A 15,687-nucleotide genomic window follows, 5' to 3' on the forward strand; every position below is an offset into this window, starting at 1 on the left:
GCCCTCTACAAATCATTAGGAATACAAAAAGGAATAAGAAAACATCTGCTTTAGAGGAGCTTGGTCTAATAAACTGTAGGTATAAATTTTCTAGCCACAAATATTCCAGGGTGCTTTCTTTTCTGGATGAGATGTTTGCACTACTAACTCTTACCTTCTGCCTGTCTTTATCTCCTGTCCCATTTGTGGCTAGAGTTACCAGGTCTCATTAGTAAACTCTCAGCACCAAGTATCCTAGAGGTCACCTTGGTATCAAGGTCTCTACCTGCAGCTGAACGTCAGCTCCACCAATGAAGTCATATTTGTATATTTTAAATCCCTTTCTATACCTTCTTTTTTGGAACAGCTTTACTGAGATATAATTCATATACTATATACAGTTCACTCATTAAAGTGCATGATTCAATGGTTTTTAGTATATTCACAGAGTCGTGCAGCCATCACCACAATCAATTGTAGGACATTTCGCCATATCAAAGCTGTCACCCCTTACCACCTCATTCCCCCAATTCTTTTTTTAATTTATTTTATTTTTTTAATTGAAGCATAGTTGCTGTACAATATTATTTAAGTTACATGTGTACAACACAGGGATTCACAATTTTTAAAGGTTATATTCCCATGTATAGTTATTATAAAATATTGACTATATTCCCTGTGCTGTACAATATGTCTTTGTAGCTTATTTTATAGCTAATAGTTGGTACCTCTAACTCCCCTACCCCTATACTGCCACTGCCCCCTTCCCTCTCCCCACTGGTAACCACTAGTTCTCTATATCTGTGAATCTGTTTCTTTTTGTTATATTCACTAGTTTGTTGTATATTTTAGATTCCACATATAAGTGATATCATAAGTGTTTGTCTTTCTCTGTCTGACATATTTCACTTGGCGTAATGCCTTCCAAGTCCATCCACGTTGCTGCAAATGGCAACATTTTGTTCTTTTTATGGCTGTGTAGTATTCCATTGCGTGTGTATACTATATCTTCTTTATCCATTCATCAGGGTTTTTTTAATTAATTTTTGCTGGAGTATAGTTGCTTTACAATGTTGTCTTAGTTTCTACTGTACAGCAAAGTGAATCAGCTATATGTATACATACATACCCTCTTTTTTTGATTTCCTTCCCATTTAGGTCACCACAGAGCACCAAGTAGAGTTCCCTGTACTATACAGTAGGTTCTCATTAGTTACCTATTTTATACACAGTAGTGTATATATGTCAATCCCAATCTCCCAGTTCATCCCATCCCCCCTTTCCCCCTTGGTATCCATATGTGTGTTCTCTACGTCTGTGTCTCTATTTCTGCTTTGCAAATAAGATCATCTATACTATTTGTCTAGATTTCACATATAATGTGTTAATATACGATGTTTGTTTTTCTCTTTCTGACTTACTTCACTCTGTATGACAGTCTCTAGGTCCATCCACATCTCTACAAATGACCCAATTTCATTCCTTTTTATGGCTGAGTAATATTCCATTGTATATATGTACCACATCTTCTTTATCCATTCATCTGTCGATGGGCATTTAGGGTGCTTCCATGACCTGGCTATTGTAAATAGTGCTGCAATGAACATTGGGGTGCATGAGCCTTTTTGAATTATGGTTTTTTCTGGGTATATGCCCAATAGTGGGATTGCTGGGTCATATGGTAGTTCTATTTTTAGTTATTTCAGGAACCTCCATACTGTTCTCCATAGTGGCTGTATTGATTTACATTCCCACCAACAGTGCAGGAGTGTTCCCTTTTCTCCACACCCTCTCCAGCATTTATTGTTTGTAGATTTTTTTTTTTTTTTTTTTTTTTTTTTTTTGGACCCAATAGTGGGATTGCTGGGTCATATGGTAGTTCTATTTTTAGTTATTTCAGGAACCTCCATACTGTTCTCCATAGTGGCTGTATTGATTTACATTCCCACCAACAGTGCAGGAGTGTTCCCTTTTCTCCACACCCTCTCCAGCATTTATTGTTTGTAGATTTTTTGATGATGGCCGTTCTGACTGGTATGACCCAATTCTTAAATAACTACAAATCTACTTTCAGCATCTATATATTTGGACATTTCTGGACATTTCATATAAATGGAATCATAAAGTATGTGGTCTTTTGTGACTGGCTTCTGTCATTTAGCATGTTTTCAAGGCTCATCCGTGTTGTAGAATGTATCAGTACTTCACTTCTTTTTATGGCTGAATAGTGTCCCATCGTATGACACATTTTGTTTATCCATTCATCCAATTGATGGACTTTTAAGTCGTTTCCACTTTTTGGATATTATGAATGATGCTGCTATGAACATTCATGTACAGTTGTTGTGTGGACTTATGTTTTCATTTTTCTTGGGTATATACATAAGAGTGGAATTGCTGAGTTGAGTGGAAACTCTATGTTTAACTTTTTGAGAAAGTGCCAGACTATTTTTAGAAATGACTGCACCATTTTACATCTCCACCAGCAGTGTATGTAAGACTCCAATTTCTCTACATTCTTATCAACACTTGCTATTACCTGATCCTATGCCTTTTGACATGAAATCTAGCCTCTTTGCCTTGACTGCTCTTTGCCTCTCAACTTTATTTTCCCTTGTTCTCTAGCACTTACATAAATTTTGAGAAGTTGGTCTCTTCACTGCCTCCATAATATTGATACTTGTTTTCCCATGTTGTGCCCACTGTCTTTAATACCTTTCTTCCCCTTGTCCTTTGCCACTACAAATTCCTACCATACCTCAAGCCTGTGTTGACCATTTCAGCCCTTTTTAATGTCCATCTCCCCTGAGTTTCTCTGTACTTAGAGTTGATACCCCATAAGTTAGGCATTAACTGTATTTTATCTTGCACTGTTGGCTCTATCATCCAATGTCTTATATCTTATCACCCTAATCCATAGGTAAACTCCATGAGAACTTTATTACTATTACATCCTGTACTACTGCAGCCCAGTTCAGAACACACAGTGGATAACCTATAAATATTTGTTTGTTGATTGATTCTAACAGTATACAAATCTAACCTTGTATTCACAGTGAGTTTTTTAATAGAAAAATTTTAAATGATTTTGATTGGTTCCATTTTCTTTCAAGGTAGGTTATGGTAGAAATCGCTAGCCTGTGCCAATAGCAATACAGAAGAATTATAGCCAGCGATGATCTTTGAGTCACTTTTCTGTCCAATCTAATGTGGAAGATGACCATTTAATTATGAAATGATCTTATGCCAGTTCCCCTTCCAATTCACCCACTGTTGTCTGGAGAGTTTCACTGCAGAGAAGCTGTAGACTGAGAAAAGGAGAGAGGGAGTTTGTTGCCTGGAGAATAAGAACCTAGGAATTGAAACCTGGATGGGAGGAAGAAAATTTACGCTAACTACTCTAGCTTTACTGCTGCCTATTCTTTTTAAAGTATTCTTCAAACAAGAATGATGCTTTTTAAAAATATATTTAATGAGGAACTATTACTGACAAATACCTGCCATCAACACTCTCAACAATGTATATTGGAGGCAGGAGGGTGAAGCAAAAAGCACATGTTTAAATCACAGCTGGAGAACTTTCTAGCTTATGACTTTGGCAAGTTTCATGCCTCAGTTTCCTCATCTATATAATGAAGATACTAATAGTTCCGATCCATAGATTTGCTATGAGGATTAGATGAAATAGTGTGTGCAAAGCATTAGTACAATGTCTGGTACATAGGAAGTGTAAATAAGAGGTAGTCCCCTACCTCTCCACTCTTCTCATCTTTTACACACATCAGGGCAAAGGCAGAGTTAGCATGACATGTGGAAAGGATATGGTGAGGATAAAACATTTGCACTAATAAGTAGTGGTAGTTACATGGGACCAAAGTATGGAAGGCTTGGGAAGCTACCTAGAGAAGGTTGAAGCATATTTCATCTGAACCATGGTAGGTCCCCAGTAGGAAGTAGTATGGAATGGAGAAGGGTAGATTGTTCATGTCAGAAAAGTTCCAGAGTAGGTGGAAAGAATGAGGTTCTGAGTACTACAAGAGGGGTCAGCCTTATAGAGAAGGAACGTGTGTTCCTCTAAGAGAAGGAGATGTATCAGGACAGGGATGTGTTAGGGTAGAGACAAAAGGACGTACCTCACTGCATAGGAGGAGATCATCCCAAGAGCAAGGGGACAAAGAGAGGAGAGTTGGAGGTATAAGAAAGGAGTATGTCAGTGGCACCACCTCTCTGAGGAATGTTTTAAGGACTCGGTAAAAATGAAGGGAAAAAAAGTAAGATTGATGACCACTGAGGAAGGCTTGGGAGAACATGGGTGGCATGAATCCTTGGTAGGATTCATTCTCCATCTTTTTTGAGGATGACTCAGCAGCTCTGGTTGCAGAACAGAAGAACCAGGCAGCAGGGAGTAAGGGGTCCCCTTCCCCCACAGGCCTGGGACAAAAATCAGGGCAGCCAGCGTCTGCCAGGGCAGCAGTGAGAGCACTAAAGGAGTAACCACACACAGCAGTAATCACACAGGCGCCGTGGGTGCTGTGCCCGTGCACACATGTGGCCGGCCACAGACTCTATCCCCAAACTCATCCCAAGGCTGTTTATGAGCAAATTCAGGTGGCTCCTTTTCTTCATTTGATTTGCCTTACAATAAATGCTTACTTTAAAATAAAGTCAATACGGATATAAATTGTTTAAAAGCTGTGTCATCTCTGGAGTGGAGTGGAACATGAAAGGTGCCTCCCTTTGTCACACATGTGGATAATAGGTGCTGGGCCCAAAGGTTTCCCAGTGTCAGATCAGATGCTGTTTTTTTAGGCACCTTAAAAGTTATGCTAGGGGGACTTCCCTGGTGGCACAGTGGTTGAGAGTCCGCCTGCCGATGCAGGGGACACGGGTTCGTGCCCTGGTCCAGGAAGATCCCACATGCCGCGGAGCGGCTGGGCCCGGGAGCCATGGCCGCTGAGCCTGCGCGTCCGGAGCCTGTGCTCCGCAACGGGAGAGGCCACAGCAGTGAGAGGCCCGCGTACCGCAAAAAAAAAAAAAAAAGTTATGCTAGGGAATTCCCTGGAGGTCCAGTGGTTAGGACTCTGTACTTCCACTGCAGGGGGCACAGGTTCGATCCGTGGTTGGGGAAGTAAGATTCCGCGTACGCGGACTTCTAAATGTACTCCTGGGGTACGCCAAACCATAGAACAGAAGGAAGTTCATACTAGAACCTGGAGATTCCTGCAGCCTCTCTGGCCCAGCCCTCTCATCCTGCAGGTGAGGAAACGCACTCAGAGCCAGAGAGTGAGAAAGCCCCATGAGTCGTGAGGTACAGTGGAAGTGAGCACCCCTACTCTCACAGTCTGGACTGTGTGTGCTTCACTCTCTCTTGGTGCCTCAACGACCCCCTGGCCCTGGGCAGGTCCCGCATGAAAGATAAGCTGCAAAGTGCCCGCTGCTCCCTCTTGACCAAAGTCAGGGGCACACAGGAAGCAGAGGCAGGAGCCTAGTGACGCTGCAGGGGAGCAGAGCCACTACAAGCGCAGGCTTGGCACCACCTGCCAGCTGTGTGACCCTGGGCTGGATACTTCTATTGTCTGTGCCTCGGTTTCTCCATCAATAAAGAGGGGGTAACAGTACTATTTGTTGTGAAGATTAGACAACGAATATAAAGTATTTAGCATTGTGCCCCAAAGGTAATAAAATGACTAGTAGGGTTTAGTAATTATTATCATTACTTTTTTTGTACAAGGGCTTTGTGACCCATAAAACCCTGTAAAAAGTAAAGGATTGGCCATGATTATTACAACAGTGATGGCCAAGACTCCACTCACAGCCTTGTTTCTTTCTTCCTTCCACCCTCTCTCTGTGATCTTTGGCAACAAGACACTTCTACAGAAGCAGTAGCATAGGGAAAGATGGTGCAGAGCGTAAGAGTACTTACTCTTTCCAAAGCCCATCTCAGAAGACACCAGGGATGGCTCTGGCTTACAAACCCTGCCCCCCTCCTGGACACCGCCAGGTGACGGTGCACCTGCAAAAGTCTTGATTTGGCCAGTGGCCATGGTGAGATATATTCCTTTTCCTTTCCTGACTTCCTGACTTCAAGAAAGTGTTTCCTACCGCAGTTGCAATTTGCGTATCAAATAAAGTTGAGTATCAAAGTTCATGGGTTACCAGGGCTGCCATTAACACATATAAGTACCTTAGTGTAAAGTGCAAAAAGGCCTCTCTTCTTCAAGTCATGTTCCTTCCACTTTGTTTGAACAAGATAGTCTACTGTCCTGTGTAGAGCTCAACCTACATAACCATACATGGCAGCCTGTGGCTTCTATTCAGAATATTCATCTCTATTCTTTAGGTCCTGAAGCACCTACGGCACCTAAACTTTACCAACAATATGGGGGAGCAGGTAACTTTCGATGAATGTGGAGACCTGGCAGGGAACTATTCCATCATCAATTGGCACCTCTCCCCAGAGGATGGCTCCATAGTGTTTAAGGAAGTTGGATATTACAACGTCTATGCCAAGAAAGGAGAAAGGCTCTTCATCAATGAGGAGAAAATCCTGTGGAGTGGATTCTCAAGGGAGGTACGTGTTGTCTATCAGGATACCAGATGCCTCCACCACCGGCAGAAACTGTGCTGGGCTTTGGGAGGGCCTTGGACTTCACCACTGGACTTCCACAATCATGAGTCCACGTCCCTCAACTCACTAACTGCATTGCCAGGGCTCCCTGTGAAACCCATGAGTGTTCAGCGTACAGAAGAGAATCTTCAGAATCTGAGCCCCATGCTTATTATATCGAAACAATTTTATTCTTTACAGATCTGACTCCTTGGCTAATAATAGTTTCCTTGGCTAAAACTTTCCCCAACCAGAGCAAAACATCACTCAAGGCAGGGCATGGACAATTCACACAGAGGTAGTTCCCTGTCATCCAGATAGCTCAGGACTGACGTATAAGTCAAAAGCACAATTTATTCTCCTGCTATGGGAGACCTGTAACAAACAGGAGGATGCTTGTGACCATGATCAGGACCCCCTTCCATGAGTATCACTGCATCTAGAAGCTTGATTAATAACCAGAAGCACATTACCCAATGAATATGCCCTTAAGGAAAAGACGCACGATATGCTGAAATAATAACTATTCCATGATGGTTGCGTCCTAGAATATAGTAGGCTGCTGAGGACCCGGATCCTCTGTAGAAACAGACCCTGGACCGGGCATCCTCTTTAACTCTCCCAAGAAGCCTGGATGAGACCCACTACATTTCTCTTTGCATTTGCCTTCCTATTATCACCTTTGAGTGTCTTGAACCACTTTTTATAACATGACCAAAAATTCAACTTCATCTTTGTACCAAATGCTTCTTAGGTTGATGGGTTTCTGATGAAATACTACAATTTCACTGTTTCCCAATATGGAGGATATGTTACCCACGAGAAGGTCTCCTATAGATAGCGAATATCATCCAGGGTGTGCAAGTCTCTTTTAGCTTCTACCTCAGAGGGTGGATTCTCAATTATAAACATGTCATAACCTTTTCCAGACAGAACTTTTGGGGTTCCAGAGGTTATATCCCTCTGTCCACTAATTATACTCTTGTCTAAATTATCACAAGTTTCAACTGACTGAAGTCTAAATTGACCAGCTATATTAACAAGTCATCCCTGCTGTTGACTCATCCAGGTTATATTTTACCTCCATTCATGCACATAACTGATTGTCCCTAATTGGTGTAGATTGAACCATTTTTATTTTGTTTTTTTTGAGGTTTTTGTCACTCACAGCCTAACAGAAGCCAAGAGGGAGAGCTACTAAACTTATTTTATGAGGCTGATATAATCTTAACACCGGAAACAGACAATAACAGTACAAGAAAAGACAATTATAGGCCAATTTATAAACATAGAGGTGCTCACATCCTAAATAAAATATCAACAAACTTGGACCACCAATGCATAAAATATATAATATATCGTGATCCAGTAGAGTTTGCAGTGAATTTACAGGAACATAATGATAGCCAAACATTCCAACGTTGTAGTGTTTGTAGATGTAGTTTACCCTTTCCTTCCCTTTCCTTTCCTTCGAACCAGGGTCCTGAGAATCTTAGCAATCATCAGGTCTGATACTGCCATTTCTATTCCTCTTTCATTAGAAAATAGTGTCCATCATCTTCTGTTCAAGTGTTTTGAAATTCCTTGTTAATTCTTTTTTGCTGGAAGCGATGATAATTATTTTATTGCTTTCCATGTGTTTAACTTTGTAAGACGTCTCCAGTTCAAGCAGTCATGGGGACGGGGAAGGTCTTATTAAAGAGATATTTTGGAAATAGTATGAGCCCTATCACGTATCAAGCATTATTCAAGGCTTTGTAACTGGGGCTACAAAAATGAGGAAGACTTGCTCCCTACCTTCAAGATGCTTTTGCAAAGTATACTTCATTCTTATGATACATCTATTATCTCTGATCCACATAGACTGTTAGGTAGTAAATACCTAATAAATTTCTAGAGTAAGTACTCAGTTACCTGGCATGATCAGAGAACGAGATAGAAGCAGGACTTCTGAAATGGTGAAGCAATGGTAAATTGGGCAAAACTGTCAAAAACAACCCTTTAAGAACCTAGAAATCAACCAGTAGCATACATCAAAAGGTGAAGGATTTTTTTTTTAAGAAAAACTAATGAAACTCAGGTAAGAATAGTGGCAGCCTGGGCATTTTAGCCTGGGGCTGCTCTCCGATTGTTTCTAATGTGGACAATCATATCATCTGCAGTTTTATTTAAAATAACAGATTTATTTAGCCTTTTCCAATATGTTTGCCCTTCTTTTTCTTGTTTTGTTCCACCAGCTAGGAACTCCAGTGAAATATATAATAATAGTGGTGATACTGAGCACCCTTGTTTTAAAGTAAATGCTTTTAATATTGTGTATTAGAATAGAATGATTTTTAAGAATTTGGGGGGTTTTTTCAAGGTAAAGGTATTTCTTCCTACTCTCTTTCATTGTTTTTGTCACTAGTTTGTGTTACATTTCATCAAATACTTTTCATCCATTGATGGTCATATTTTTCTGTGTTAATTTATTACTGCAGTGAATGACACAGATTTTCTAATATTAAACTTGTTTGCATTCCTGGCATAAACTCAGCATGATCGTGGTGTATTTTCTTTTTCATATCCTTTGAGTTTTAGTATTTTTCATCTACTTTCAAGTAGTAGAAAGTAGTTGTACTCTTTCCAGATCCTTTCAGATTCCTTACACTTTGCATGTATCTCCAGGACTTCTGTACATTTTTACTTCCAATAACCAGAACTTGATGCTCTTTTTCAGAAGACTGCCTGCAGGCTAATGGAACCCATTTGGCTCACAGGCTCAGAGAGGCAAAGGAGAACCTCAGAAGAGCCTAGGAATTTACATTTCCCTTAACCTATGAGTGGTGTGGAAGTGTGAAAGCCCTCGCCCTTTTCTTCAGATCAGGACAGCTCTGGGGCATAACCTACAGTCCAGAGCTCCCCTGGGGGATCAGGCAGAAGTCTGAGGGACTTTTCTCGGGATCACACCCTTGCTTCTTCTTCTCCCTTATATGTCCTACTTCCTCTAGTCTCTTCCTGGTTCCCTTGGGAGAGCTTTCTTTATAAATCACTTGGACACAAATCCTCAACTCAGCTCTGCTTCTGAAGACAACTTAATAAGTGAGATGGGCCTGTAATTTTTTTTTTCTTTTTCATGCTGTCCTTGTCTTGTTTTGGAATCAGGGTTATTATACTGGCCTTACACGACTGAGTTGGAGGGTACTCCTTTTTAAAAAAAAAATTATTTTCCTGATCTCTGATAGAGTTTGTACAAGATTAGGTTGCTCTGTTCCTTGAGAGTTTAGTACTACTTGCCTGTGGTGAACACAGGATGACGGTCATCTCAGGTATGACTATGTGCTGAGGAGGAAGTAAGTGGAAAGGGGAGTGTATAGTTAGATGTAGGTTGCTGTCCCAGTCCTAGTTTTTGTCTTGGATGGTAGTCATTAAAAATGACTAACCAAAGTGGTTCAAACATGGACAAGTCATGATGGAAAGAAACAAGGATTATGATTAATCAAATTCTGTGCACCTGAAGTCCACTACGGAAATAAATAAATTAAATTAAATCCATGTTATCTGAAGTTAATGTAGCTACTGAAGCTTTCTTTTGGTTAGTAATTACCTGATATATTTTTCTGATCCATTTACTTCCGACTCCTCCATGCCTGTCCTGCCTGCCTCACTGAGCTGTTGCAAGGATCTCAGAAATCACCCTATAAAGCCTAAAAGAAAATTGCAGGAATTGCAATTCACTACAAAGTTCAAAGTCTCATTTTCAAATAAATTACCCTTCGTCTCAGCATCTCCCCTTGTGACTCTCCCTCTGTGTGTAGGTCCATGTCCCTGTGTCTAGGTCCATGTCCCTGTGTCTTTTAGTTTGTTTCAAACTTTTACTTCTATGGAAAGTAGACAGATGTCTCATTATGGGACTTGGAGACGATGGAAGGGAAGACTGTTTAAGGAGGATTTTGTCACTGTGTAGACTCCCAACAATTAATCTTTCTAGAATCCCACTGAGGTGTGTGTGTGGGCGCGCACGCACGCGTGCCTGCACTTGCCCATAGGCATCCCTCCCTTTCATAGATAACAGGAACAAAGACCTCTGGACCTCCCTATGCCTGGATTGGGCCTGAGTCTGCCGCACTGGTCCTAGTGCCCAGCCCCTCCGTCTTACCCGTGTCAGTGGAGCTGGAAGACTGATCCTGCGGCTGCAGCCCCTCACTGTTGTGATCTCTGTCCTCCAGGTGCCTTTCTCCAACTGCAGCCGAGACTGCCTGGCAGGGACCAGGAAAGGAATCATTGAGGGGGAGCCCACCTGCTGCTTTGAGTGCGTGGAGTGTCCCGACGGGGAGTATAGTGATGAGACAGGTAAAGGAGCAGCCCCTCGTGGACACCATGCAGAGCTCGGTTCACTCTGGGGCCCTGGGATCAGCGAAGTACCTGGAAGGGCTGGGCTGCGATGGTGCTTAGCATGATTTCTCATTTAACAAGGTGTGTCTGAGCATCACGCTGGGCTGGGCACTGAGGGGGTAAGAAGAGGAATGTTAGTCTCTGTAATGCCATAAAAGCTTACAGACACACCTGTTACACATCTTTCTCTTACTTCGATACTGCTCTCCAATATTGTTTTCTTTTTCTTATAGCTCAATGATCCTGAATAGACAAAGTTCTGTGTGTTCCCGTCTCCAGAGTTAATACGCCATGATAGATGGCCTGCTGAGTGATTGGCACCGTACTTACTGTCTTACTTATGTTTTTCCTGTGCCTCAGTTTCTTCATCTATAAAGTAGGAATAATAGTAAACCTATCTTATAGAGTTTGGTTGATTCATTGAGTTAGTATTGGTAAAGAACATGGTAAATTATAGATAAATATTTGTTAAATAAAAACCTTGAGTAGCATATTGGAAGCACTCTATAAGTATGAACTATTATTATTTTATCATTGTTTTTAATTCATTTCATCCTCACCACAATAATGGGGTTATGATTGCCTACATTTCACAGATGATGAAACCGAGGCTCAGAATGTTTAAGTAGCCTGACGAAAGTCACACAGCTAATAAGTGGCAGGGCCAGGATTCCCATCCAGACCTCTGACTGCAAAGCCCATGCTCCTTTCACTCCCCAAAACTGCACACTGCATGAGACATAGCAGAGACTTAATAAACATTTGTTGGTCAAATGAGTCTGTGGACTCCCTCACTAGAAAGCCGTGGATGAGGAAGGTACAGGTCACATGCGTGGGAAACTTTGCCTTGATCTAAGAAGAAGTCTGCTCTGGCATGTCTACAAAGCCCATCCTTATGTCCAAAATGAGTCAGGCTGAGCGTGAAGCACTGTGAAATTTGGTGGACAGTGCCAGACCCTTAGCGTGCAGGGCAGCCACCTACCCAGCAAGACTAATCGTTCTCTGCTACAAACCATCAGCAAGAAAGTAGCCCCCTTATGTACAAAGGAAAAATATAATGGAACCATCAAAGACACATGAAATTAAGTATATTATTAAGCATAAGTCCGGGTTCAATACATTATTTGATAACATAAAAATCACAAGTATTTCATCAATAAAGAAAATTTAAATTGCCCTCACCACCACATTCACACTCACAAAGTTCAGTCTTTGCCACACAGTACTAACCCTTTACTGGGACATTTTACAGACGCGAGTGCCTGTGACAAGTGCCCTGATGACTTCTGGTCCAATGAGAACCACACTTCCTGCATTGCCAAGGAGATTGAGTTTCTGTCCTGGACTGAGCCCTTTGGGATCGCACTCACCCTCTTTGCTGTGCTGGGCATTTTCCTCACTGCCTTCGTGCTGGGCGTCTTCATCAAGTTCCGCAACACGCCCATTGTCAAGGCCACCAACCGAGAGCTCTCCTACCTCCTCCTCTTCTCCCTGCTCTGCTGTTTCTCCAGCTCCCTGTTCTTCATTGGGGAGCCCCAGGACTGGACCTGTCGCCTGCGCCAGCCGGCCTTTGGTATCAGCTTCGTGCTCTGCATCTCGTGCATCCTGGTGAAAACCAACCGCGTCCTCCTGGTGTTTGAGGCCAAGATTCCCACCAGCTTCCACCGCAAGTGGTGGGGGCTCAACCTGCAGTTCCTGCTGGTCTTCCTCTGCACCTTCATGCAGATCGTCATCTGTGCCATCTGGCTCAACACCGCGCCCCCCTCGAGCTACCGCAACCACGAGCTGGAGGATGAGATCATCTTCATCACCTGCCACGAGGGCTCGCTCATGGCACTGGGCTTCCTGATCGGCTACACCTGCCTGCTGGCTGCCATCTGCTTCTTCTTCGCCTTCAAGTCCCGGAAGCTGCCGGAGAACTTCAATGAAGCCAAGTTCATCACCTTCAGCATGCTCATCTTCTTCATCGTCTGGATCTCGTTCATTCCCGCCTACGCCAGCACCTACGGCAAGTTTGTCTCTGCCGTGGAGGTGATCGCTATCCTGGCAGCCAGCTTTGGCTTGCTGGCCTGCATCTTCTTCAACAAGGTCTACATCATCCTCTTCAAGCCATCCCGTAACACCATCGAGGAGGTGCGCTGCAGCACCGCGGCTCACGCCTTCAAGGTGGCGGCCCGCGCCACGCTGCGCCGCAGCAATGTCTCCCGCCAGCGGTCCAGCAGCCTTGGGGGCTCCACGGGATCTACCCCCTCCTCCTCCATCAGCAGCAAGAGCAACAGCGAGGACCCCTTCCCGCAGCCCGAGAGGCAGAAGCAGCAGCAGCCGCTGGCCCTGACCCAGTGCACGCAGCAGCCGCAGCCGCGGCCGCCCTCGACCCTGCAGCTGCAGCAGCAACCCAGATGCAAGCAGAAGGTCATTTTCGGCAGTGGCACAGTCACCTTCTCGCTGAGCTTTGACGAGCCTCAGAAGAGCGCCATGGCTCACAGGAATTCCACGCACCAGAACTCCCTGGAGGCCCAGAAAAACAACGACGCCCTGACCAGACACCAGGCGTTACTCCCGCTGCAGTGCGGGGAGACAGACTCGGAACCGACCGCCCAGGAGACAGGCCTGCAGGGGCCTGTGGGTGGGGACCACCAGCCAGAGATGGAGGACCCGGAAGAGATGTCCCCAGCACTTGTAGTGTCTAATTCACGGAGCTTTGTCATCAGCGGTGGAGGCAGCACTGTCACAGAAAACATGCTGCGTTCCTAAAACGGAAGGAGGCCAGTCCAGGGGGAATTCCAGAGAGGTTTCCCGGGATCACGGTCTCCGACAGGGATGAGGAATCACCCCAGACTCCTTTCCTCCAGGAAGGAGGAATAAGACACCTCAAATGCGTGGAACTTAGTTGCACTGACACAAACGACAGTGAATTGACTAATGTTCCCTTTAAAATTAAAAAGAGGAGAGCTGTGTGCTTCTGTGGTTGGATTTGTCAGAGCGCTGAGATCCCCGTAGTCAGGTTCGCTGTTCATGTCCGTGCCTCTGTTCTCCTCCTCTGTTCTATCCCGCTCAGCAGCCCAGAGATGAAACCAAGGCTTTAAACTACCCACCTACTCCCCCTGTTTTATGGGTTCTGGTTTTTGGTTTTTAATACTGAAATGTCTGCCCTGAACTTTGCAGACAGCCTGGTCCAGAGACAAAAGTGTGCAGAGTGACAGGACATCAGATTTGACCACCACTAGAGTTGAGTCTGAAAGACAGAATGTCACCAGCACTGCCCAACACCTTGATGATGGAAAGAACTTGAAATGCCCAAAACTGTAAGGTGAATGTGTCCCCTCCTATTTATGAAAACTATAAAATATTTAGACTCTTACTTGCTGCTGCTATCATGTGACATCGAGAAGGTTAGCATCCCTCCTGTACGGGGACATCTGGTTTGGTCCAGAATGTATTAGTGATGTCATGTTTAGATTCCATGATCACAAGAATCACCTCAGATTGTTGGGAAGGGACTGCATGAATCCAATGAGCTGTATCTGTAATTAATATTGCCATATGTAGCTTTATCCTTAAGAGAATACTTCTGCTGTAATAGTCCATGGACAATATAAACTGGGAAAAAGTGCCCCAGTCTGGTTTATATAAGGCAGTATTATTGAGCTCCATTTTCCTTGCCCATCCCACCACCTGCACCCCCATGAGCTAAGGCCTATGTGAGTCCTTTCAGGGCCCCAGGGGTCCAGAAACTCCCCACTTCCCTGCCGCAAAGGCTTCCTGAAGCCAAATCCATGCCTTCCCCTGTGAAGAATAAGCTCCCAGTCACTGGCCTCCTACCAGTTGCTGGGGTAAGAAAATGTGTTTCTGAGAGAGCTCTCATGGGGAATTACCCTGGCACTCTACCCCCGAAATGCTGTACCTACGTTCCGTCCAGCAGTGGGAGTCTGCCCATGGGTAGTTACAGGATTGAACGTTGAACGGCATACCACTGAACAGTCAGGCTCTGGAGCTACAGAGACCTGGGTTCAAGCACTGGGTTGGTCACTGACAAGTTGCGTGACCATAGGCAGGGAACCTTGACCTCACTCAGCCCCAGCTTCTTTGTGTCTAAAATGGGGGTAATAATCATTCTTTGCCCTCAGAGCTCTTATGTGAATTAAATGAGATAAATGTATGTAAAGTACTTTAGCATGGTGCCTAGCCCATAGTAAGCAGTCAATAAATATTAGTTAATATTATTCCTCATATTGTAATTTTTTTCACGTGTTTAAAATACAAAACAACACATTTATTTACCATTCAGATTTTAACAACAAGCTCACTGAGCACAATAACTCTCTCTATAATAAGCCCAAGAACTCTAGGGCCCAGTTCAAGGGCTCCTGAGCGACACTGCTCATGGTGAAGCCAGAAGGTCACTCCCCCAAGCGCCCCATCATACCTCCACCTCTGGTGCCAGAACCCAGATCTCTAGCACCAAGGGGAGACCATTCCATTCTGGCATTAATTTCCCAGATCACTCTAAATGCTGCCCTTAAGCCAAGGTCAGGTAGAGCAATCAAGAGCACCGCTGTGAGACACGGAGAAGGTGTCACACAGGAAGACCTGGTGAGGCACCTGCTCCCTGAAGCCAGGCCCAGCTGGCCGCCCCCACCCTGGTTACGCCTCTGAGCAAGGCCCAGAGCTGAGTGAAGATTTATATTTAACGTTTTACTTGGACTTTTGAAGAAATGGCTGAATTT

At 43.9% G+C, this 15,687-nt stretch overlaps 1 protein-coding gene across 3 annotated transcripts in view; it reads left to right on the forward strand.

Moving 5' to 3' along the window:
• CASR (calcium sensing receptor) overlaps positions 1 to 15,183 on the forward strand; it is a 79,302-nt gene extending 64,119 nt beyond the window's left edge. For all 3 annotated transcript variants that reach the window (XM_024769308.1, XM_024769305.1, XM_024769306.1), the window contains exons 5-7: positions 6,320 to 6,550; positions 10,795 to 10,918; positions 12,213 to 15,183. In XM_024769308.1, coding sequence (XP_024625076.1) covers positions 6,320 to 6,550; positions 10,795 to 10,918; positions 12,213 to 13,714 — 1,857 coding nt within the window. In that variant the 3' untranslated portion in view covers positions 13,715 to 15,183. The remainder of the gene's footprint in view (positions 1 to 6,319; positions 6,551 to 10,794; positions 10,919 to 12,212) is intronic.
• Positions 15,184 to 15,687: the final 504 nt, after the last annotated feature.

The sequence above is a fragment of the Neophocaena asiaeorientalis genome, unplaced genomic scaffold (assembly GCF_003031525.2).
Source record: "Neophocaena asiaeorientalis asiaeorientalis breed wild unplaced genomic scaffold, Neophocaena_asiaeorientalis_V1.1 scaffold671, whole genome shotgun sequence".
Taxonomy (NCBI): Eukaryota; Metazoa; Chordata; class Mammalia; order Artiodactyla; family Phocoenidae; genus Neophocaena; species Neophocaena asiaeorientalis.